Source organism: Ammospiza nelsoni, chromosome 32 (assembly GCF_027579445.1).
Source record: "Ammospiza nelsoni isolate bAmmNel1 chromosome 32, bAmmNel1.pri, whole genome shotgun sequence".
In the NCBI taxonomy this organism is placed as follows: Eukaryota; Metazoa; Chordata; class Aves; order Passeriformes; family Passerellidae; genus Ammospiza; species Ammospiza nelsoni.
In genome coordinates, this window is record NC_080664.1 from 2,014,111 (window position 1) to 2,039,162 (window position 25,052).

The 25,052-nt window shown below is 54.6% G+C and overlaps 1 protein-coding gene across 2 annotated transcripts; it reads left to right on the forward strand.

Moving 5' to 3' along the window:
- The first annotated feature begins 1,411 nt into the window (after positions 1 to 1,411).
- Positions 1,412 to 25,052, forward strand: FAIM2 (Fas apoptotic inhibitory molecule 2). 2 transcript variants are annotated; one of them, XM_059491358.1, is made up of 12 exons: positions 1,412 to 1,558; positions 3,585 to 3,765; positions 9,012 to 9,115; positions 9,228 to 9,292; positions 10,052 to 10,105; positions 14,107 to 14,157; positions 15,311 to 15,388; positions 16,144 to 16,181; positions 17,558 to 17,645; positions 21,238 to 21,333; positions 22,392 to 22,445; positions 24,232 to 25,052. In XM_059491358.1, the coding sequence occupies exons 1-12, from the start codon at positions 1,544 to 1,546 to the stop codon at positions 24,257 to 24,259; spliced, it is 852 nt and encodes a 283-aa protein (XP_059347341.1). In that variant the 5' UTR covers positions 1,412 to 1,543; the 3' UTR covers positions 24,260 to 25,052. The 2 variants fall into 2 exon arrangements, with proteins under 2 accessions (XP_059347341.1, XP_059347340.1); XM_059491357.1 differs by having other exon boundaries at positions 15,311 to 15,350.

Consider the following 25,052-nt stretch of genomic DNA (forward strand, 5'->3'; position numbering starts at 1 on the left):
AATCCCGGTGTGGCATTCTCCCCTCCTGCCCTGTGCCAGTGTGGGGTTCCTCCCTCCTGCCCTGTGCCATCCCCTCTTGTCCCACTGGAGTCTCCAGCCCCCAGAGCACCCCCAGGATATTTGGGAGCTGCTGGGTTTGAGGCTGCAGCAGAAAAAGGTTCCTCAGAGCCTCCCTCCCTTTGCAAATCCCAGTCCTGAGGTTCAGAAGCTCTGGGGCAGCTGACCCCTGCTCTGGAGTGGGACTCTGTCCCTGCATCCTCCCCAAAGCCGGATCATCCCCATTCTTGGATCTCCACATCCTCCCTAACCCTGGATTATCCCTGTTCCTGAATCTCCACATCCTCCCCATCCCTGCACCCTCCCCATTCCTGGCCCCAACCCCTCACCCTCCTGGGTGCTGTCTGCCCATCCTCCCCATCCAACCCTGCATCCTCCCTATCCCATCGTCCCAGGCTCTGCATCCCTGCATCCTCCCTAACCCTGCATCCTCCCCATCCCAACCCTGCATCCTCCCTAACTCTGCATCCTCTTCAACACCCCAACCCTGCATTCTCCCCATCCCATCCCATCCCATCCCATCCCATCCCATCCCATCCCATCCCATCCCATCCCATCCCATCCCATCCCTGCATCCTCCTTGTCACCCCTCTGTACACTCCCCATCCCTAAGCCCATCCCTGCATCACTCCATCCCGCTCCTCTCTCCATCCTGATCCTCTCTCCATCCCGACCCTCTCTCCATCCTGACCCTGCCTTAATTCCCCTATCCTGACCGTCTCTCCATCCCAACCCTCTCTCCATCCTCCCCATCCTGACCCTCTCTCCATCCTGACTCTGTCTCCATCCTGGCCCTCTCCCATCCTGACCCTCACTCCCCCCATCCCAACCCTCTCTCCCATCCCTCCCGTCCTGATCCTTTCTCCATCCCAACCCTCTCTCCATTCCTTCACTGTCTCTCCATCCCTCCCATCCCGACCCTTTCTCTCCATCTCCCCATCCCGACTCTGTCTCTATCCCGACCTTCTCTCTCCATCCCCCCCATCCATCCCAACCCTCTCTCCATCCTTCCCATCCTGAGGTTCTCTCCATCTCAACCCTCTCTCCATTCCCCCATCCCGACCCTCTCTCCATCCCGACTCTCTCCCCATCCCAACCCTCTCTCCACCCCTCCCATCCTGATCCTTTCTCCATCACAACGCTCTCTCCATTCCCCCATCCCGACCCTCTCTGCATCCCTCTCCCATCCTGATCCTCTCTCCATCCCGACCCTCTCCCCATCCCAATCCTCTCTCCATCCCATCCCTCTCCCCATCCCTTTCCATCCCTCCCTGTCTCCCCTCCCGGCTCCCCTGCTCTCCGGGCTGGCAGTGGTACATCCCTGCCTCCCTCCCTCCCTGCCTGCATCGCCCGCTGCTCGGGGACGCTGCTGGCAGCGCTGCGGGGGCTGCGGCGGCCGCGTCCGGCCCCACACCCGCGGGACAAGGGCTGGAAGCGCCCCCAGGTCCATCCCCATCCCGATCCGAGCCCGGGGCAGGCAGCAGCCATGACCCAGGGGAAGGTACGAGCGAGGCCGGGCGGGCAGGGCCGGCCCGTCCCTGTTGCGTAACGGCGGGGAAAGAGCGCAGGGAAGGGGTTTGGGAACACGAAGGGATTTAGGAACAGAGCGATGGGTGCGAGGGGAGCGGGGTACCCGTGCACGGAACCGGCCATGAGGGTGGAAGGGGCTGGGGGGCTGGTTTGGGGGTTGGGGGCTGGTTTTGGGATGGTTTTGGGATTGGAGGCTGGTTTGGGATTGGTTTGGGGATCGGGCTGGTTTAGGGGTGACGGATGCACAGCTCGAACCCCGTTGGACCGGACCTGTGGCCGTTTTAGCCCCCTGTGCCCCCCACATCCCGGGTGCCAGGGGGCTCTGTGAGCTGTTCGTGCTGTCCCATCCCCGTCCCCACCTGGCAGCACCTCCTGCCCGGTCCGGGTACTCAGGATTTTGGAGATTTTGGGGGATTTTAGGGCTCTCCAATGCTCTCAGACCGAGGGGGGGGTTATGGATCCTCTGCCAGCTCATGCACCATCGCCATGGCAACGCTCTGGATGCAGCTCCATCCCTCTGGATCTCCTTGGATATCGGGGGGGGTGGGGAGGGGGCTCGCAGGATCTCAGCCCCCTAAACCCAGGGACAGGGAAGGACAAGGAAGGACAAGGAAGGACAGGGAAGGGCAGGGAAGGGCAGGGAAGGGCAGGGAAGGGCAGTCCCTGGGGCTGCCAGGGGAGGTGGCACAGCCGATCTGCCCGTGGGATTCATCCCAGCCCGGCCCTGCTGGCTTTTCAGGGCCCGTGGCCCCTTCAGCTGCATTCCTCCTCACTCTGCTCTGTTAACGCCCCCCCCGTTTTGGGGTTCATTGACTCTGCAGCCCCCTGGGCTGTGGGGATGCTGCTCCTGGGCTGAGCTGGCTCATCCACGGCAGCAGAGTTATCCTGGCACTTTATCCACCCCAGCCCAGCTGGGAGGTTAAAGGGATCAGGTTCCCAAGGAGAGGAGAGTGCTCAGGTGGCCCCAGGTTGGCTCCTTGCTGCAGTCCCAGCTCCTTGGAACGCTGGGAAGCAGCAGAGCTGAGCCTCCTCACGGGCACAGGGGAGAAAATTCTGGAGGGCCAAGCCAGAGCATTCCTGGGAGCAGCTGATCCCAAATGGGGTAAATAGGAATGAAGAGTTCAGGATTTTCTGCCCAGGAGCTGAGAGCTCTTTTTAAGGAGCAATGTAGGAAGTTTGATGAGAAACAGGGAATTCCTTGGATGTTTTTGGTGTCACGTTGAGCCCGAGGCACCGCGGGGGCTCCGGGTCTCCCCTCAGACCTCCCTGCCTGGAACTTCTCATCCCAACGAGCGCCTCCAGGGCTTCCCCATCTCCCCTCAGCCATGGATGCCCTTCCTGGGGTGCAGGGATGGGCCCATGCCCAGCCCCAGGAATGGCTGGGGGGATCCCAGTTCCCAGGGCTCCCAGTTCCTGTGGCTCCCAGTTCCTTTGGCTCCCAGTTCCTGTGGCTCCCAGTTCCTTTGGCTCCCAGTTCCCAGGGCTCCCAATTCCCATGGCTCCCAGTTCCCGTGGCTCCCAGTTCCTTTAGCTCCCAGTTCCCAGGGCTCCCAGTTCCTTTAGCTCCCAGTTCCCAGGGCTCCCAGTTCCAATGGCTCCCGGTTCGCAGGGCTCCCAGCTCCCGTAGCTCCCAGTTCCCATTGCTCCCAGTTCCCAGGGCTCCCAGTTCCCTGTGGCTCCCAGTTCCTGTGGCTCCCAGTTCCCATGGCTCCCAATTCCCATTGCTCCCAGTTCCTTTAGCTCCCAGTTCCCGTGGTTCCCAGTTCTCATGGCTCCCAGTTCCCGTGGCTCCCAGTTCCCATGGCTCCCAGTTCCCAGGGCTCCCAGTTCCTTTGGCTCCCAGTTCCTTTAGCTCCCAGTTCCAGTGTCTCCCAGTTCCAGTGTCTCCCAGGTTCCTGACTCCTTTTCCAGAGCCCATCCGTGCAGTTTCTCCTCCAGGGCAGTTTCTGGGATGCTTTTACTCATCTGTCTCTCTCTGTTTGCCCCTCTCTGTGCAGCTCTCTGTGAACAGCAAACCCCCCAGCTCTGAGGGGCAGGGGGACAAGAAGGACAATGGCTCAGCCCCCCCGGCGCCCCCGTCCTACGAGGAGGCCACGGCGGGAGAAGGGATCAAAGCCGGGGCTTTCCCTGCCCCGCCCGCGGCCCCGCTCCACCCCAGCTGGGCATACGTGGATCCCAGTAAGTCCAGCCTGGATGGGCTGGGGGAGCTCTGGGAGAGGGGCAGGGATCCTCCGGGATGGAGAGGAGAGGGGGAACCGGGATGAGAGGGGGAGCCGGGATGAGAGGGGGAGCAAGGATGAGAAGGGAACCAGGATAAGAGGGGGAGCAGGGATGAGAAGGGGACCAGGGATGAGAAGGGAATGAGGATAAGAGGGTGAGAAGGGATGAGAGGAGGAGCAGGGAGAAGAGGGGGAGCAGGGAGGAGAATAAGAGCAGGGATAAGATGGGGAGCAGGATAAGAGGAGGAGCAGGGACAAGAGGGGGGACAAGGGATGAGAGAGGGAACCAGAATAAGAGGAAGAGCAGGGATAAGAGGAGGAGCAGAGACAAGAGGGGGCGACCAGGATAAGAGGAAGAGCAAGGATAAGAGGAGGAACCAGGAAAAGATGGGGAGCAGGGATAAGAGGGGGATCTGGATAAGAGGGAGAGCAGGGATAAGAGGGGGAGCAGGGACAAGAGGGAGAACCAGGATAAGAGGGGGAGCAGGAATGAGAGGCGGGACTAGGGATAATAGGAGGAGCAGGGATAAGAGGGGAACCAGGGATGAGAAGAGGAGCAGGGATAAGAGGAAGACCAGGGATAAGAGGAGGAGCAGGGATAAGAGGGGGATCTGGATAAGAGGAGCAGCAGGGTTAAGAGGAGAAGTGGGGATGTGGTGCCCAATTTGGCCCACAGCAGAGCTGCAGCAATGAGCTGTGAGCCTCTGTCTGCACAGGAGAGTCTCTCAACGTGTAAAAGTCTCTATCTACACATAAAAGTCTCCATCTGCAGATAAAAGTCTAAATCTGTGAATAAAAGCCATTCCAGCCATCCCAGAAACCTCACAAGGGACTAAACTCCTTCCCAGTCCCATGCGGGAGAAATCCCCATTCCCAGCTTGCTGTCCTGGGAGATCCCAGCTCCTGGGGCTGGAGGGAAAGTCCTGCTTCGGCTGTAGGGATCCCCCACCCCCTCCTGCAGCTCCTGCTCAGCTCCCAGAGCAGCTGAGGTGGCACAATTGGTGTCACAAGTGGTGTCACAGCCCCCAGTGTGGCTGTTGGCAGCTGCTGGCAGAGCCAGGGAGGCTGGGACACGGCTGGGGCCAAAGGCTGGATTGTTCCAGCATCCTCGTGGCCATTCCTGGGCAAACCAGTAGTTTTCCCAACACCCAGAAGCTTCCTGGAGCTGCTGCTGGGCTGCAGCAAAGGACAGAGCCCAGGGAATGGCTGCAGGCTTGGAAATGGGGCTGGAGCCTGGGGAGTGACCCTGAGGGTGGCCAAGTGCTCACTCAGCACAGCTCTAGCCAGAGAAAACACTGGGATGATGGGATTTAGGGACTCATGAGCTCTTGCCCTGCTCCATCCTTTGCTGCCTGTTCTGTCCAGCTGCAGGGATGGGAAGCTTGGGGAGGGGGAAGGAGTGAGAACCTCCCCTGCTGTGTCTGTGCTGCACATTCTGATGGTTTCTCAGCCTTTGCCCTGAGGAACAGGACAAATCCCCCCAGGTGCCTCTGGGCATCATCTGGGATTTTCTTCTCTTGCAATGAATTAGGGGGGGTGAGGCCTAAATGGGGTGGGATGGGGTATTTGAAGTTTAGGGGGTGGGATGGGGTATTTGGGGTTTATGGAGTGGGATGGGGTATTTGTGGTTTAGGGATGGGATAGGGTATTTGAGTTTAGGGGTAGAATGGGGTATTTGGGGTTTAGGGGGTAGGATGGGGTATTTGGGGTTTATGGAGTTTAGGGGTATTTGGGGTTTAGGGGATAGGATGGCGTATTTGGGTTTAGGGGTGGGATGGGGTATTTGGGGTTTAGGGGGTAGGATGGGGTATTTGGGGTTTATGGAGTGGGATGGGGTATTTGGGGTTTATGGAGTGGGATGGGGTATTTGGGGTTTAGGGGGTAGGATGGCGTATTTGGGTTTAGGGGTGGAATGGGGTATTTGGGGTATAGGGGATGTTTGGGATTTAGGGGGTGGGATGGGGTATTTGGAGTGGGATGGGGTATTTGGGGTTTAAAGGGTGGAATGGTGTGTTTGGGGTTTAGAGATGGAATGGGGTATTTGGGGTTTAGGGGTGGGATGGGGTATTTGGGGTTTAGGGATGGGATGGGGTATTTGGGGTTTAAGGGGTGAGAATGGGGTATTTGGGTATAGGGGTTGTTTGGGGTTTGGGGTGGGATGGGGTATTTGGGTTTATGGGGTGGGAATGCGGTATTTGGGGTTTAAGGGGTGAGAATGGGGTATTTGGGTTTTATGGAGTGGGATGGGGTATTTGGGTTTTATGGAGTGGGATGGGATATTTGGGTTTTATGGAGTGGAATGGGGTATTTGGGTTTAGGGGGTGGGATGGATTATTTGGGGTTTAGGGGGTCTCTGGGGTATTTGGGGTTTATGGAGTGGGATGGGGTGTTTGGGGTTTAGGGGGTGGGATGGGGTATTTGGGGGCTCCAGGTGGGAAGCCAATCCCACTCTATGGGATGTCTCACACCTGACTGGGAGTGCCTGGAGAGAAGGGATGTGGGTTTGGGGTTGTTTCTGTGACCATGAACTCAGGACACACTGTCCTGCTGTGGCCTTGGACGGGGGGGACAGATGTGGGGACGCCAGGAAGGAGGAGGATGGAACCCTCTGGATGCTGGCAGGGAGGGAGGGAGGCATGGAGGGAGGGAGGAGGGTAAAACCCTTCAGTTCCTCGGGGCACTGAGATGCCAGTTTGGTGTTTAGGGGACAACTGGGTGTTTAGAGGCCAGTTGGGAGTTTAGGGGCCAATTTGCTGTTTAGGAAACAGTTGGGTGTTTAGAAGCCAACTTGGTGTTTAGGGGCAAATTTGGTGTTTAGGGGCCAGTTTGGTGTTTAGAGGACAATTTGGTGTTTGGGTGCCAGCTGGGTGTTTAGGGGCCAGTTGGGTGTTTAGAGGACAATTTGGTGTTTAGGGGCCAATTTGGTGTTTAGGGGTCAGCTTGGGTGTTGTTTAGGAGCTGGGACTGCTTTGGTGCAGGAGGCCTGGAATTCCCAGGAATTCTCCCTGCCCAGGTACTTTGGGACCGATGAGGGATCCAGGACAACACACAGGAGGTTCAGCTCCAGTGGGGCAGGAAGGAAGGAAGGACCAAGGGATTTACTGATAACAGAACAGCACCAGGGACTTGTTTCCTGCGGGGGGCACCTGAGTGAGGCTCCTGCATTTTGAATGAGCAACTTTAACCAGGAGAACAGGAGAAAATCAGGATCAGGACCTTGAGTTTGGCTCTCCTTGTGTCTGCTCTGGGATTGAGAGGGTCTTTGCTCCATCTCCTGAAGGATTTGGGCATCCTTGAGCTCAGAAGCTGTATGAGGAGGGGGGGTGTCTGTGGACCAGGCAGGGACAAGAATGTAAAGCAGGAAAATCACACAAAAATCCTTCTGTGAAACCCAGCAGGGGGGACTTCAGTGACACAGGAGGGAAGCACAGAGGACACAGAATGGTCATGGAGCCATGGAATGGTTTGGGTGGGATGGGACCTTTAAGCCCATCCAGTGCCACCCCTGCCATGGCAGGGACCCCTCCCACTGTCCCAGGCTGCTCCAAGCCCATCCAGCCTGGCCTGGGACACTGCTGGGGATGGGGAAAGGAAAACCAGCAGCAGGAGCTGCTGTTCCAGTTTTGGCTCAGCAGAGATGACTTGTGCAGGGATTTGAGGGTTTGGGGGAAAGTTTTTCTCACTGGTAGCGCTGGAGCTGTTTCCTTAACTGTTCCCTGAGTCCCTGCATGGAAATGGGGCTGGGGGATGGACTCAGGGAGCTGCCAGGAGCTGCTCTCAGAGCTGAGACGTTGTTGACAAAGCCAGGATGCAAACACAGCTCAGGAGAGCAGCGAGGGACTCCTCCTGCTCCGCTGGGAATGCTGAATCACAGCTGCTCCCCTGGGAATGCTGAGGCACAGCTGCTCTGGGGATGCTTTAACATCCAATGAAAGGAGAGCAAGGGATGATTGCAGCCCTCCCATTGCTGTGAAAGCTTTGGTGTTTCCTCAGACAAGGATAAAGCAAAGCTGAGGGAACACTCAGAAGTGTCCCCTGGTGTTGGGATGGTTTGTGGGAATGTTCCCCCTCTGCTCCCAGGGATGGTCCTAAGGAGCAGCAGGAGTGGGAAGAGAGCAGAACTTTTGTATTTGCAGGGAAATGTCCCAGTGAAGGCAGGAATGATGAATCTGACTCCATGTTCTCAGAAGGCTAATTTGTTACTTTATAATACTATATTATATTAATTAATACTATACTTTAATATAATATACCTATACTAAAGAATAATATATTTAATACTCTTTAATATTAATATCCTTATATTAATATTCTTTAATATATTATATTAAAGACTATTACAATTTAATATAATACATAATAAGCCTATACTAAAGAATAATATATTTAACATTCTTTAATATTAATATTCTTATATTAATATTCTTTAATATATAATAATATTCTTTAATATATACAATATTCTTTAATATATTATATATATTATATATATTCTTTAATATATAATATATAATATATATTAATAATACATATTAATAATATATATTAATATATTAAAGAATACTATAATTTTATATACTATAACTACACTAAAGAATAATGTATTTAATATTCTTTAATATTATTATTCTTATCATAATATTATTTAATATATTATATTAAAGAATACTCTAGTTATATTATATTATATATAATATAACTATACTAAAGAATACACAAAGGATACTTACTAAATGGTAAAAAGATAATAATGAAAACTTGCGACTCTCTCCAGAGTCTCGACACAGCTTGGCCCTGATTGGCCAAAGAGTCAAAACAACTCAGAGTAGAATCCAATCAAACAATCCCCTGTGGTAAACAGTCTCCAAACGCATTCCACATGAGCACAACACAGGAGAAGCAAATGAGATAAGAATTGTTTTCCTTTTCTCTGAGGCTTCTCGTCTTCCCAGGAGAAAAATCCCGGGTGAAGGGATTTTTTCAGAGAACATGAATGCCACAAGGAACCACTGGGTATTTGGGGCACCAAACTGCTGTGATGGCTCCCTGGGCTCAGGTCCCACAGCTGGGGGGGATTTGGAATTTGGCCACAAGGAACCTCTGGGGATTTGGGGCACCAAGCTGAACTGTGGTGGCTCCCTGGGCCCAGGTCCCATGGCTGGGGGGAATTTTGGGGTGGCAGCTGCTCCTTTGGCCTCCCTGCAGGCAGCAGCCCCAGCTACGGCAGCGGAGGGTACCCGGGGGACACGGAGCTGCTCACCACCTTCAGCTGGGACGACCGCAACGTGCGCAGGGTGTTCATCAGGAAGGTGAGGCAGGGACGCGTCCCTCGCCCTCGGGGCTGGCAGAGCTGGACCCCCACCCCTGGAGGGCCTGGCTCTGCTGGATTCTGGAATTCATGGATCACACCTCTTCCCGCAGGTGTACGCCATCCTGATGGTCCAGCTCCTGGTCACCGTTGTCATTGTGGCTTTCTTCACCTTCTGGTGGGTGCTCGGTGTGTCCTGGGCCACCTGGGACAGGGTTCTGGGGAGGTTCCTGGGGGTTGTGTCACACCTGGATCCTTTCTGACTGTTCCAATAGAAAAGCAAAGCTGAGGGAACACCCAGAGGTTCCTTTTGCCCCCATTCCCACCCACGCTCAGGTTTGGATCCCCCATCCTGGGTGATCCTCAGGGTTGCTGCCCCTGGCAGCGGCTGCTGGGTTTTCCCTGTGGATTCTTTCTGGCTATTCCAATAGAAAAGCAAAGCTGAGGGAACACCCAGAGGTTCCTTTTGCCCCTATTGCCACCCACACTCAGGTTTGGATCCCCCATCCTGGACCCACCCAGGGCTGCTGCCCCTGGCAGCGGCTGCTGGGTTTTCCCTGTGGGAGTCACCAGATCCCAGCTCCAGGGGCTGCCTTCCCTCCCCTGCTCATCCCCCTCTCCAGCTCGGATGACCGAGCGCTCTGGGTGTGTGTGGCTCATGTTGCCTCCAGAATAAATAATGGATCAGTGCCAGCCTGAGGATTTGGGCTCCCTAATCCCCTGTGGGAGCCATTCCCAGCCAGCTCTGGTGTGGAACTGGGGGAGCAGCACTGCCCTTCCCACCTGGAGCTGGAATTCCTCTCCACAGGCTCAGGCTGCCTGAGGATTCACCCAGGGCTGGGCTTTAATCCCCTGCTTGGGCTGTTCCTGGGTTCATTGAGCAGGGAGCTCTGAGGGACTGGGTTCTCCCCGCTCAGGATCTTTCCTTGTCTTGCAGTGAACCAGTCAAGGGCTACATCCAGACCCACTCTGCCTGGTACTGGGCTTCCTAGTGAGTATCCCTGGCTTTTCCTGCAGCCTTGTGTGCTCCACACAGCCTGGGTAGGGATGTGGTGATGTGGGAAAGGTCTCCAACACTGTCCTGCATGTGAAGCATCACTCCAAAGAGTCCAGAGGCAGCTGGGGAAGGTCATGGAATCATGGAATGGGTTGGGTTGGGTTGGGTTGGGTTGGGTTGAGAGGGACCTCAAAGCCCATCCAGTGCCACCCCTGCCATGGCAGGGAGCCCTCCCACCATCCCAGCTGCTCCCAGCCCCAGTGTCCAGCCTGGCCTTGGGCACTGCCTCGGGCACCAATCCATGGCTGAGCCTCAGGTGGGAAATCTCACCTGAATGAGCAAGAGACCCCAAACACTTCCCCAAAAATGGCTCTAGAAACCAGGGTCGAAATAAATACCTGAGTATTTCCTGCAGAAGGCCATATAAAACTGGGGAGTTTCCAGGGAAACAGAAACTCCTAGTGAGACCTGGAGGGATGTCCAGGGTACCTTAGAGGGTTCACTTTGGGAAGGTCCTCTGGAAAGTCCAGAGGCCTCCTTGCAGAGCATTCAGGAAAACACTGCAGAGCCCCATATCTGACACCTGGGAGGATGCTCAGAGCACCATGGGTGCTGAACTTTGGGATTTTCCCATTGGAAGCCAGGTGTTTGTTGGAGTTTCCATTACATAATACCCAGTGGGGAGGATTTGGAGGTGTTGGGATGTTCCTGGCCATGTCTGGGTGGGGCTGTCACTCCTGGGGCTCCATCCCAGAGCCCTGAAGCTGGGATTCCATTCCTTGGTTCACCCAGCCCAGAATGGGGCTCCCAGGTGCAGGCACCTCCTGGCTCCGTGGTTTCCAGGCTGCTGGCGGGGTCAGTGCTGCTCATTGAGTGTGAGGTGAACTCAGCTTTAATGAGTTCACACCCAAATCAGCAGATGAGACACAGTTTATGTAACCTGGGAGAACCCTCCAAACAGCAGCAGTGGGAGCTCCGGGGCACCAGGAGGGAACCAAAGGTGCTCCAGAGGGCAGCTGGGCTTGGGGAGGCACTGTCACCTCCCAGGGCACAGGGGGAGGAGCCTCAGCCCTGCTCAGGTGCCCACCTTGGCCTCTGGGGAACCCTCTCCATCTCCCTGCCCAGATGGGGTTCATTCCCTCCTGTTTCCCACTAGAAACACCCCTGGGGCAGCTGGGGGGGTTTTGTCCTGCAGGAATTCCCCCTGGTCATTGTCCCCCTGTGCCCAGGTGAGACCCCACCTGCAGAGCTGCTCCAGCCCTGGGGTCCTCACAGGGAGGATGAGGAGGGAGCCCAGAGGGGTCACGGAGCTGCTGCAGGGCTGGAGCCCCTCTGGGGAGAGCTGGGAGAGCTGGGGGTGCTCACCCCGCTGCAGGGAGAGCTCAGAGCCCTGGCAGGGCCCAAAGGGGCTCCGGGAGAGCTGGAGAGGGGCTGGGGACAGGGATGGAGGGACAGGACACAGGGAATGGCTTCCAAAGGGCAGGGATGGATGGGAGATTGGGCAGGAATTGCTCCCTGTGAGGGTGAGGAGGGGCTGGGATGATGTCCCAGAGCAATTGGGGCTGCTCCTGGATCCCTGGCAGTGCCCAAGGCCAGGCTGGAGCATCTGGGACAGTGGGAGATGTCCCTGCCCACAGCAGGGATGGGATGGGATGGGATGGGATGGGATGGGATGGGATGGGATGGGATGGGATGGGATGGGATGGGATGGGATGGGATGGGATGGGATTTATGGAATGGAATGGAATGGAATGGAATGGGGTGGATTTTAAGGTCCCTTCCCTCCCAGGCCATTCCATCACTTTAATTTTATGGTTTTTCTCAGTGAGCCAAGCCCTTTCCTTCATTCCAGTGCCTCCAAATGTTTTTCCAGCTCTGTGCCTGAGTCTCCTTCCCAACCAGACACCTCTGTAATAAAACCTGGGAGCCCCAGGACGTTTTCCCACTGCTGGGATGGCCCCTCAGTGGGAATAAATAAACCCAGAGCAGCCAGGGATGGAGGGCCCTGCTGGCTCTGTGCTCTGACAGTCCCTGCCCAGCTGCTCAGCCATGTCCAGGCTGCTCCCACTGGGCTTTCCTGGTTTCCCAGTGGGAGAGCTGGGCCTGCCTTTATCTCTGTGCCCTGGGCTCTGCCGTCACCTCCCTGCCCTGGCCGAGGGTCAGTGGCTATCGCAGCCATCGGCGCTGCTGCCCTGGGGGGAGCAGGGAGCAGAGCCTGGAAAAACACCCAGCCACGTGCAGGAGGGCAGGAGAGCCTCCTTCAGCTCTGCCTCCTGCAGCTCTGGGGCTGCTGTGCTTGGGGAGCCTCAAATGCTGGCAGGTAAAACCCAAAACCTGCCAGGACCTGGGTGGGGCTGGGCAGCCACTGCACCGTGGGCTCTGCTGAGCCAGGAGGGTCCTCCTGCCCCGGGCTTGTCCCTGAGCCTTTTCTGAAGGGATCCTTCTGCCCTGGGCTTGTTCTGAGTCCTTCTTTGAATGGATCATCCTGCCGTGAGCCCTGCTCTGAATGGATCCTTGTGCCTTGAGCCCTGTTGTGGATGGATCCTCCTGCCCTGATCTTGTTCTGAGCCCTGTTGTGGATGGATCCTCCTGCCTTGAGCCCTGTTGTGGATGGATCCTCCTGCCCTGGGCTTGTCCCTGAACCCTGCTTTGAATGGATCCTTGTGCCTTGAACCCTTTTTTGAATGGATCCTTGTGCCCTGAGCCCTTCCCTGAGCAGCTCCTCTTGCCCTGGGCTCTTCCTCAAGCTCTCCAGCAGTGGAGTCCTGGAATGGGTTGGAGGAACCTTCAAGTCCCCCCAGTGCCACCCCTGCCATGGGCAGGGACACCTCCCACTGTCCCAGGTTTCTCCAATCCCTGTCCAGCCTGGCCTTGTGCACTTCCAGGAATGGAAAGCCCAAAAATCCCCATTCCTGGGGGGGATGTGCCATGGGAGCAGCTCCCTCCTCCAGCACAGCCCTTCCTGCCTGAGCCTGGTCACTTTGCCAGCCCTTGGTTTAAGAACCTCCAGCCTTGACACCCCCAGGCTGGAAAGGGTTTGGTAATGAGGGGCAAACCTGGAAATGAGGGGCAAACCTGGAAATGATAACAAACCTGGCACCTCCATGTGAGAAACTCCCAGAACCAAGGAATCCTGGAATCATGAAGGTGGGAAAAGCCCCTGGAGACCATGGAGTCCAACCACCGACCCTCCCCTCACCACTGACCAAGTGTCCTGGGTTGATAAGTGAGTTTTTTGGGAGGTTTTGGTCAAACCAATCAGTGCTCAGATCTGGATGTCCCCCAGTGCCACTTCCAAAGGCTTTTTGGGCATTTCCAAGGATGGGATTGTACCACTGCCTGGGCAGCCCCTCCCAGAGCCCGACCTCCCTTTCCATGAAGGAACATTTCCCCAGAGCCAACATAAACTCAGTGGATTTGTGTTTGTCACTCACACGTTTGGGTGCTCTGCTCCAGATCCTGCCCTCAGCTTCCCCAGGGATGTTTTGTGCCACCCTGGGGACGAGCACAGGCAGAGGAGGCTCCTTAGGGCAGGAAGGAGCTCAGTGAGAGGGACCAGGGGTGGGAACCAGCCTGATCCAACCTGCTGGGTGCTTGCATGTCCAACATCCCCATCCCAGGCTGCTTTTCCAGGGAATTCCATCCCAAGGAATTCCCCCCTGCACCACCATTCCAGGCTGGTTTTCCAGGGAATTCCATCCCAGGGAATTCCACCCTCTCAGGCTGCTTTTCCAGGGAATTCCACCATCCCACACTGGTTTTCCAAGGAATTCCATCCCAGGCTGCTTTTCCAGGGAATTCTATCCCAAGGAATTCCCCCCTGCACCACCATCCCAGGCTGCTTTTCCAGGGAATTCCATCCCAGAGAATTCTACCATGCTCCACCATCCCAAGATTTTTTCCAGGCAATTCCATCCTACCCCCTGCACCCCTCTCCCAGGCTGTTTTTCCCCCCCAAACTCTCCTTCTCTCTCTCTCTCTCTCTCCCCTTACAGCGCCGTTTTCTTCGTCACCTACCTGATCCTCGCCTGCTGCTCTGGGCCCAGGTGAGGAGGGGATGCTTTGGGGTCTGGGACAGCCTGGGAAGGCAGCAGGAATGTTCTCCTCAGGTTTCCTGTCCTGCTGTGGGGCAGGGATGCAGCTGCTGTGTTTCCATGGGATCATGGAATGGTTTGGGTTGGAAAGGACCTCAAATCCCAGCCCGTGCCATGGCAGGGACACCTCCCACTGTCCCAGGGTGCTACACTGTCCTGGCCTTGGACACTGCCAGGGATCCACAGCTGCTCTGGGAACCTGTTCCAGATGCTGGAAAGAGCTGTTCCAGGCCTTGGCTTGCTGCAGCTCAGGAGTCCAATTGCAGCTGTGGCTTCAGCAGAAACTGCCCTGCAGCAATGCTGTGAGGGCCCTGATGGAGGAGGAATGGTGCATCTGACTCCATGGACAGCTAATTAATGACTTTATTATATTGTACTATGTACAAATTAATGACTTCATTATACTGCACTGTGTACATTTCATCTAAACTGGATCTGCCAAGCACTCACTCTGCACACACTGCACAGAATCCCATGACTGTCACAGTCACACACACACCTGGCCCTGACAGGCCAAGGGAACAAAACATCCTCACTTTGGGTAAACAATCTCCATATTGCATTCTACACAGGCACAGCAAGTGATAAGAGTTGTGTTTCCTCTTTCTCTGAGCTTCAGAGAATGTGAAACCCAGAAATCCTTGGGAAGAATTGTGCCTTGCTTTTCTCTATGCAGAGAAATGTGGCAGCACCGCCCCGTTTGCAGCTCTGGGTTCTGGGAATGAACCATTCCAGAGGATGCTCTTGCTGTGTTCTGGGAATTAACCATTCCAGAGGATGCTCTTGCTGTGTTCTGGGAATGAACCATTCCAGAGGATGCTCTTGCTGGGTTCTGGGAATTAACCATTCCAGAGGATGCTCTTGTCAGCTCCCAGGGGAGCAGGAATATCCTGGGGACCTCTGTCCTGCTGGCCCAGCAGGACCCCAAATGCCCCTGGTGACTGTGTCCTGCACTGCCCCAGCACTTGTGCACAGGGCACTAATTACCAGCATGGACATTAATTACCCATTAATGGCCATTAATTACCCTCACAATCACTAATTACCCCATGGTCAGGGGTTCCCTGGCACAGCCCCAGCTGACTAACCCCTGTTTGCTTTGCAGGAGATACTTCCCATGGAACCTGATCCTGCTCAGCATCTTTGTGAGTCTGGCCAACATCTGGCCAACATCTGCCCTGGGGTCAGGGTGGCTCCCAGCACAAGGCTGGAATTCCTGGGGAAAAGTGGGAATTTCATCCCCTTCTTGTCCTGGGCTTGGGCTGAGGAGCTGGGGTTGCACTGGGATGGGAGGAGCTGGATAAAAAGGGAGCCTCTGTTTGTTAAAAAACTGCAAAAAATAATCTGTGGGGTCTGGTGGGAACTGGGGTGGGAGCAGGGATGGGAACTGGGATTGGAGCTGGGGGGAGAACTGGGATGGGAACTGGGATTGGAGCTGGGAGGAGAACTGGGGTGGGAACTGGGGTGGGAACCAGGATGGGAACTGGGGTGGGAAGTGGGATTGGAGCTGGGGTGGGAACTGGGGGGACAACTGGGATGGGAACAGAGATGGGAACAGGGATGGGAACTCAGGTGGGAACTGGGATGGGAGCTGGGAGGAGAACTGGGATGGGAACTGGGGTGGGAGCTGCGATGTGAGCTGGGATGGGAGCTGGAATGTGGGATGGGAGCAGGGATGTGGAAGGGAAGCTGGGATGGGACCTGGCTCCTGTGTGGGAGGGATGCAGGAGCAGGGGCTCTTCCAGTGCCATTTGCCCTCCCTCTGCCCTCTCCTGTGCCCATCAGTCACTGGAGGGTTCCAAATGCTGCCCAGGCTCCTTCTCCTGAGAGTCTGGGAGGCTCCCGTGCCCCTTTCTCTGGGACTGAGGGATTTCCTGTGGGATTTCCTGGTGTCTGCTTGGGGCAGGGGGGCACTAACCAGTCCGTGTTCTCCCCCAGACCCTGTCCATGGCCTATCTCACTGCCATGCTCTCCAGGTGGGTTGGGCACTGCCCTGTGTCCTGTCTCTTCCTGAAAGCATTCCCTGTTCCTGAGCTCCCAGCAGCCACACAAAGCTGGAGCTTCCCTGTGAAACTTCACAAGGAAGGTTCCCAAGGCTGTCCCTGTGCCAAGGGAGGCAGCACTGGGGGATCCCACATCCCAAATCCTGCAGGAGAGCCCTGGAGGGGCAGCACCTGGAGGGGCTGCACCTGGAGGGGCTGCAGGTGACCACTCAGAGATCCCCCATTTCTCACTGGGCAGGTCCCAGGCAGGGGGGACCAAGGGATTTGTCCCAGCAGTTTCAGGAGTTTGTATCCCCCAGCCTGTTCCCTTCTGCTCATTCACACCAGGAAATCTGAAATGTGCTCCTAAATCACGTGGGAGCCTGGAGAGAGTGCCATGATCCAGGCTGGGTGAGGGATGGATGCATGGGGACAAAGAAATCCCTGGCCTCAGCAGCTTCAGGGGAAAACTCCACACAAATCCCCCAGGGAGAGCAGGGCTGGCTTTCCCAAGGGCTGAGCCTGGCACTGCAGCCAGAACCCCCGGTCCAGCCTGGAAACCATTCCTGAGCCTGCAGCCCCTGTCCCTGCTCCAGCCCCTGCTTTTCCTACAGCCACACTGGGCAGGAGCCCGGGGCTGCTCCTTCGCTTTCCCCTCGTGCTGGGGGGACTTTTGTCACCCTGGTTTTGCCACCTCCCAGTCAGGACCTTCTCCATTCCCTGTCTGTCCGTGGACAGTGGGATTGGTGAACTTGGAGCTGCTCTGGGAGGCCCAGATGGATCCTTCTGCCTTCCCTCCATCCTTCAAAAGAGCAGAAACACTGTGACGGTGTTCACAGGGGTTCTTGGACTGGGGAAGAGATGAGGATCTGACTCCGTGTTTCAGAAGGCTTGATTTATTATTTTATGATACATATTACATTAAAACTACACCAAAAGAATAGAAGAAAAGGTTTTATCAGAAGGCTAGCTAAGAATAGAATAGCAAAGAATGATAATAAAGGTTTGTGGTTTGGACTCTCTGTCCAAGCCAGCTGGGCTGTGATTGACCATTAATTAGAAACAACTACTATGAGACTAATTAAAGATCTGCTTGTTGCATTCCACAGCAGCAGATAATCATTGTTTACATTTTGCTCCTGAGGCCTCACAGCTTCTCAGGAGGGAAAATCTTAAGGAAAGGATTTTCCATAAAAGATGTCTGTGACAGAAAACCCATCCAAGCTTTTTTCCATCCTTCCTTTCCCACCTTTAGTGTGGAATGTTGATAATTCCAGCGCTGTTTGTGCCTGTAGGGTTCCTTGCCCAGCTGAATCCCCTTTCCTATCCCGGGGAATGACCCTAGTTTTCTTTTCCTGGTCATTTTGCAGCTACTACAACACCAAGTCGGTGCTGCTGTGCCTGGGGATCACGGCCCTGGTCTGTCTGTCTGTCACCATCTTCAGCTTCCAGAGCAAGGTGGGGACATCCCTGGGGAGGGGACCCTGGGGCAGGACAGGGGGAGCTGGGGGTGTCTGGGAACGGGGCCAGCCCCAGGGATGTGGGGATGGCACCAGGAGGTTGGAGTGGGTCAGGACACGTGCGAGGGAGGGACGTGGGTGGGATGGAAGTGGGGCTAGAAAATGGGGATATATGGGAATAAAATGAGATTTTGTTTTTGTAGATTGGGGTGGGGGCTAGAAGTGTCTGATTTATGGGAATAAAATGGGATTTTTTTGTCGATTGGGGTGGGGGCTAAAAGATGCTGATTTATGGGAAGAAAATGAGATTTTTTTGTGGATTGGGGGCTAGAAGATGGTTATTTATGGGAATAAAATGGGATTTTTTTTGTGGATTGGGGTGGGAGTTAGAAGATGGTGATATATAGGAATAAAATGAGATTTTGTAGATTGGGGTGGGGGCTAGAAGTGTCTGATTTATGGGAATAAAATGGGATTTTTTTGTCGATTGGGGTGGGGGCTAAAAGATGCTGATTTATGGGAAGAAAATGAGATTTTTTTTTTTTTTTGTGGATTGGGGGCTAGAAGATGGTTATTTATGGGAATAAAATGGGATTTTTTTTGTGGATTGGGGTGGGAGCTAGAAGATGGTGATATATAGGAATAAAATGAGATTTTTTTTTTAATGGATCAGGGTGAGGGCTAGAAGATGCTGATTTATGGGAATGAGATTTTTATGGATTGGGGTGGGGGCTAAAAGATGGTGATATATAGGAATAAAATGAGATTTTGTAGATTGGGGTGGGGGCTAGAAGTGTCTGATTTATGGGAATAAAATGAGATTTTTTTTGTGGATTAGAGGCTAGAAGATGGTGATGTATAGGAATAAAATGAGATTTTTTTGTAGATTGGGGTGAGGGCTAGAAGATGCTGATAAATGGGAATAAAATGAGATTTCTTTTAATGGATTGGGGAGGGGCTAAAGATGGTGATATATGGGAATAAAATGAGATTTTTTATGGATTGGGGTGGGGGCTAGAAGATGCTGATAAATGGAAAAAAAAAGGTGTTTTTGTGGATTGGGGCGGGGGCTAGAAGGTGGTTGTTTATGGGTATAAAATGAGATTATTTTTGTGGACTGGGGACTAGAATAGATGGTGATATATGGGAATAACAAGATTTTTTTTGTGGATTGGAGTGGGAGCTAGAAGATGGTGATATATAGGAATAAAATGAGATTTTTTTGTGGATTAGGGGCTAGAAGATGGTGATAAATGGGAATTAAATGAGGGGTTTTTTTGTGGATTGGGGTGGGGGCTAGAAGATGCTGATATATGGGAATTAGATTTTTTGTAGATTGGGGACTAGAAGATGGTGATAAATGGGAATAAAATGGGATTTTTTTTTTTTTTGTAGGTTGGGGTGAGGGCTAGAATATGCTGACATATGGGAATAAAATGAGATTTTTTTTGTGGATTAGGGGCTAGAAGATGCTGATTTATGGAAAAAAAAAAAGATTTTTTGTGGATTGGGGTGGGGGCTAGAAAATGCTGATTTATGGGAATAAAAGGATATTTTTTTGTGGATTAGGATGAGGGCTAGAACATGCTGATATATGGGAATAAAATGGGATTTTTTGTGGATTGGAGTGGGGGCTAGAAGATGGTGATATGCAGGAATAAAAGGAGAGAGTATTTTGTGGATTAGAGGATAGAAGATAGTGATTTATGGGAATAAATTGTGATTTTTTTTGTGGATTGGGGTGGGGGCTAGAAGATGCTGATATGTGTAAAATAAATAAAATAAGATTCTTTTGTAGATTGGGGTGAGGTCTAGAGTATGGTGATATATGGGAATTAAATGACATTTTTTTGTGGATTGGGGGCTTGAAGATGCTGATTTATAGGAATAAAATGAGAATTTTTTTTTATTGGGGTGGGGGCTAGAAGATGCTGATTTATGGGAATGAGATTTTTTGTGGATTGGGGGCTAGAAGATGGTGATATATGAGAATAAAATGAGATTTTGTTATAGATTGAGGTGGGAGCTAGAAGATGCTGACATATGGGAATAAAATAGGATTTTTGTGGATTGGAGTGGGGGTTAGAAGGTGGTGATATATAGGAATAAAATGAGAGTTTTTTTGTGGATTAGGGGCTAGAATATGGTGATATATGAGAATAAAATGAGATTTTGTTATAGATTGGGGTCCCTGAAGAACCAAGGCTGGTCTAAGGCCTTGCAGGGTCCTGGGTTCTGTCAGCCTCACTTTTGGAGAAATCCAGCGAAATTTGCCAATTTCCAGCTTGGCACGATATCATTGGCAAGTGCGAGTGGCTGCAGAGAGACACCATTTTCTATGAGAAAAAGAAGTCATTTTGCCAGGGTCTGGGTATCAGATGAAAGGTGGCCTTTAGGGCTCAAAGGACTTGCAGGGTCCTAGTTGCTGACAGCTTTAGTTTTGGAGAAATCCAGCAAAGTTTGCCCATTTCTAGCTTGGCACTGTATTATTGGCAAGTACGAGTGGCACAAACGGAGGCCATTTTCCATGGGGAAAAGAAGTCATTTCCCCAGGGTCTGGGTATCAGCTCAGAGGTGGCATTTAGGGCTCCAAGGACTTGCAGGGTCCTCCTTGGTCGCAGCTTTAGTTTTGGAGAAATCCAGCAAAGTTTGGCAATTTCTAGCTTGGCACCACACAGCCTGACAGTGTGAGTGGCCATAATTGGAGGCCATTTTCCATGGGGAAAAGAAGTAATTTCCCCAGGGTCTGGGTATCAGATTAAAGGTGGCATTTGGGGCTCGAAGGATTTGCAGGGGCCTCCTTGCTGGCAGCTTTAGTTTTGGAAAAATCCAGTAAATTTTGTCAATTTCGAGTTTGGCCCCGCCCTGTTGGCCAGGGCGAGTGGCCACAAACGGAGCCCATTTTCCATGGCAAAAAGAAGTCTTTTCCACAGGATCTAGGTATCAGCTCGGGGGTGGCCTTTAGGGCTCAAAGGACTTGCAGGGTCCTAGATGGTGGCAGCTTTATTTTAGGAGAAATCCAGCAAATTTTGCCAATTTCTAGCTTGGCCCCACCCTGTCCAACCAGGGTGAGTGGCTGCAAACGGAGACCATTTTCTGTGGGAAAAGGAAGCCTTTTCCCCAGGGTCTGGGTATGAGTATAAAGGTGGTGTTTGGGGCTCGAAGGACTTGCAGGGTCCTTCTTGGTGGCAGGTTTATTTATGAGAAATCCAGCAAAGTTTGCAAATTTCTGGCTTGGCACCACACAGTCTGACAGTGCGAGTGGCCATAATTGGAGGCCATTTTCCAGGGAAAGAGAAGTCATTTCCACAGGATCTGGGTATCAGATGAAAGGTGGCATTTGGGGCTCGAAGGACTTGCAGGGTCCTAGTTGCTGGCAGGTTTAGTTTTGGAGAAATCCAGCAAAGTTTGCCCATTTCTAGCTTGGCACTGTATTATTGGCAAGTGCGAGTGGCCGCAGTTGGAGGCCGTTTTCCAGGGAAAGAGAAATTCTTCCTCAGGGCCTGGGCACAGCTCAAGGGTGCCATTTGGGGCTCTCCTGGTGCAGCCCCTGGTACAGAACCCCCTCCCTCCCTCCCTCCCCTCTGCAGTTCGACTTCACCTCGTACCAGGGCGTTCTCTTCGTGCTGCTCATGGTGCTGTTCCTGGGGGGGCTTGTCCTGGCTGTCATCCTACCCTACCAATACGTGAGTGATAACCGCGCCAAACTGGGACAAACTGGGCCAAACTGGGCGTGCTGGGAGGGGAGGCCCAGCTCCCTGACAATGGGTGGGAACCCCCATGGAGGGGTGGGAGAGCAGGGTCATTCCCTGGGATGGATCGTGGGATACAAGGATGGAGCTGGCCCAGGGCTGGGGATGTTTCCTGCTGTTCCTGGTGGTGGAATCGTGGAATGATATTGGTTGGAAGGGACCTCAAGAAGGGACACAGTGGGAGGTGTGGGGGTGAGATGGGATGGGCTCTAAGGTTGCTTCCCACCCAAACCATTCCAGGATCCCATGATTTCCACAGGACAGGTGCTGGGGCCACAGCTGATGGAGAAGTTCAGGAGCTAAATGGACAGAAAGGGCTCAGGGAGGGAAGGTCCAAGCCCCCGTGTCCTGCTCTGTGCCACACAAACATTCCCAAGGCACTGCACCAGCTGGAGGTGCTGCAAACCCAGCCTGGGCTTTTGGGGCCTCTCCCACCTTCCCCCTCCAGCTGGGAGCCGAGTGCCTGGGGAGGGAAATCCTGCACAGCCTATTCTGTGCGGCTCTGACGGCTGTGTCCGTGTGTCCCTGTCCATGTGTCCATGTCTGTGTGTCCCTGTCTGTTTCCCTGTGTCCGTGTGTCCATGTCTGTGTGTCCCTGTCTGTGTCCCTGTGTCCGTGTGTCCATGTCTGTGTGTCCCTGTCTGTTTCCCTGTGTCCGTGTGTCCATGTCTGTGTGTCCCTGTCTGTGTCCCTGTGTCCGTGTGTCCATGTCTGTGTGTCCCTGTCTGTTTCCCTGTGTCCGTGTGTCCATGTCTGTGTGTCTCTGTCTGTGTCCCTGTGTCCATGAGTCCCTGTCTATGTCTGTGTGTCCCTGTCCATGTCTGTGTGTCCCTGTCCGTGTCTGTGTCCCTGTCCCTGTCTGTGTCCCTGTGTCCCTGTCCATGTCTGTGTGTCCCTGTCTGTGTCTGTGTCCCTGTCCCTGTGTCCCTATGTCTGTGCATCCCCGTCCCCGTGTCCGTGTGTCCCTGTGTCCGTGTGTCCGTGTCCTGCAGGTCCCGTGGCTCCATGCGATCTACGCTCTGCTCGGGGCTGGGATCTTCACCATGGTGAGTGCCTGCTCCTGGGGCCCAGCAGGGAAAACAGCGGGGAAAGGAGCCGAGAAAACACTGGGAAAGGAGCTGGAACCTGGGGGGAACACAGCGGGGAAAGGAGCTGAGCCTGGTGGGGAAAACATCAGGGAAAGGAGCTGGAACCTGGGGGGAACACAGTGGGGAAAGGAGCTGAGCCTGGTGGGGAAAACAGCGGGGAAAGGAGCTGGAACCTGGCCGGGAGCCGGGGCAGGGATGGAGCCGGGGCAGGGATGGAGCCGGGGCAGGGATTGGAGCCTCGCAGGGAATCAGGGAAAGGAGCTGGAGCCGGAGCAGGAGCTGGAGCCTGGCTGGGAGCCAGGGCAGGGTCTGAAGCCTCACAGGGAGCTGGGGCCGGGATTGCAGAGCTCGGGGTGGCCCCGGAGCAGCAATCCCAGCAGAAGGTGCTGCAGACGTGTCGGTGCCCATGCCGGTGCCAGCGCAGGGCATGGTGTGAGTGCCAAGCTGTGCGGGGTGAGTAGTCCTGGCTGGGTTGCTCTGCAGGGATCAGGGACAGGCCAGAGGTGCCTCTGGAGTGGAGCAGGCAGAGCTGAGCTCACAGAGCCCCGGGAGCGAGGGGATGCAGAGATGAGGCCGCACGGTCGAGTCGGGGCTGGTTGGGTGAGAGCGAGCCAAGGTTCGGGATAAGTTTGGCTCACAGAGGTGCAGAAAACCAGGGAAGGCTGAGACTGGGGATTAGGAGGCATTAGGAGGGTTTACACAGGCGGGAAAAGCCCAGAGCTGGGCAGCTCCTCCAAGGAGAGGCCTGGGCAGCTCCCAGGGGTCCATCCCCGGAGCTCCTTCCCGAGCGAGTCCCGGTCCCTGTGCTGGGGTCCAGCCAGTGCAGGTGCCACCGGTGCCCGGTGCTCCCAGAGCTGAGGCAGTGCATGGAGAGATGCCCGGTGCTCCTGGGACGGTGCCCGCAGAGTGCCCGGTGCTCCTGGAGCTGGGGCAGTGCCTGTGGAGGTGCCCGGTGCTCCCGGTGCTGCCCTGGCTCTGAGGCGGTGCCCATTGGGCACGTTGGGAATGGGAGCAGTTGAGCAATTGCCTTTATCACCCATAAAAGTCACTCCGAGGGAGCGCGGCGAGCTCGGCGCTGATTCATGGCTCAAGATCCCTCTGTAAAATACAAGGAGGCTTCAACATCTGATAATTACCCCATAAACATCAGTCAGAGCCTGGGCCTGGCCCTGCTGGGGCAGCTGGGCTGGGATTTGTTCTGGGGGGATAAAAGAGCAGCTCTGGAGGATGGTGCAGCCCTGGAGAGCTCTGGGCCCGTGAGGGGCAGCAGGATGGCAGAAGGAGGAAAGGGAGGGAGGAGAAAATGGTGGATTTCAGTCACACCTGGGATTTCTGGCAGTGCTGCTCCGTATCCTGTTGGGGCCAGGCCACCCTGTGACCATCTCGTTCCCTGGCTGCTGTTTCCCACCCAAGGGAAGTGTGGGATTAACAAGTTATGGGCTCTGGGATGAGGAGGAGGAGGAGGGAGGGTGGCTCCAGAGCTGGTCCTGGGATGGAGGAAGCCTGAGGGAAGAGGGCCTGGAGTGGGATCTGCACTCGGGGTTTGATTGTCGGGAGGGAAATGAGGGAAGGGGAAAGTTGCAGCTCATTCAATGCCGTGTTCTGAGCTCCTAAATTGTGGCTACAGCACATAAAAAGGGCTGCACCCCAATCCAGGGGATTTCTCCTGTCATCAGAGCCCTTCTTGCCTCCCTGGGCCAAAGCTCCCTGTCACTGCCCCGGGGTTTCCTCCCTTCCCTTCCAGTTCCTGGCCCTGGACACACAGATGCTGATGGGGAACCGCCGGTACTCGCTGAGCCCCGAGGAATACATCTTTGGAGCCCTCAACATCTACCTGGACATCATCTACATCTTCTCCTTCTTCCTGCAGTTCTTTGGCTCCAGCCAGGAGTGAGGGCAGTGGGGCAGGATGCTCCCCGTGCTGGCAAATGTGAGGGGTTAAATGGAAAAGCAGAGGTGAAAGGGTTCAAACCTGCCAGCCTGACCCAATCCCTCCCTTTCTGGTCCATCTGAGGGGCCCCAGGCTCCTCCTGCAGCTTTGTACATTTGCTGCCAGGCCTTTGTGACCCAGAGAGCAAAGCAGGGCTTCAGTGTCGTGTCCCTTCTGCTCCCCCCAGTCCCGCCCAGCCCAGTCCAGAGGCTGGGGCAGAGACTGGGACCTTCCCAGCCCCAGGGGCTGCTGGAGGTGCCCTCTGAGTGCTGCCCATCACGGGGTGAGAGCTGTGACCAAGCAGCAGAGAGGGCAGCAGAGCAGGGAGTTTGGTGAGATCCTGGCAGGAAAAGCCTTGGGGAATCCTGGCATTGCCCTGTTCCCCACAATCCATTGGAGCTCGGTGGCCTCTGTGCTATTCCTGGTGACTCCTGCTGTTGGAAAGGTGGAGTGTGGGATCACGTAGCTGGATTTCAGTGCTCCAGGCACAGGGAACCTGTTTGTTCAGGACGTGCAGCTCTCTGAGGTCATCCCTGGTGCCACTGCAGGGAAAATTCCCCTGGATCTCTTGCATCTGGCTGAGTGCCCTTCCCTTCCCTTCCCTTCCCTTCCCTTCCCTTCCCTTCCCTTCCCTT

Coding starts and splice junctions, on each gene's coding strand:
- FAIM2 (XM_059491357.1), top strand. Junction 15,351..16,143: donor TGATCCTGCTCAGCATCTTT/GTGAGTCTGGCC, acceptor GTTCTCCCCCAG/ACCCTGTCCATGGCCTATCT. Junction 16,182..17,557: donor CTCACTGCCATGCTCTCCAG/GTGGGTTGGGCA, acceptor GTCATTTTGCAG/CTACTACAACACCAAGTCGG.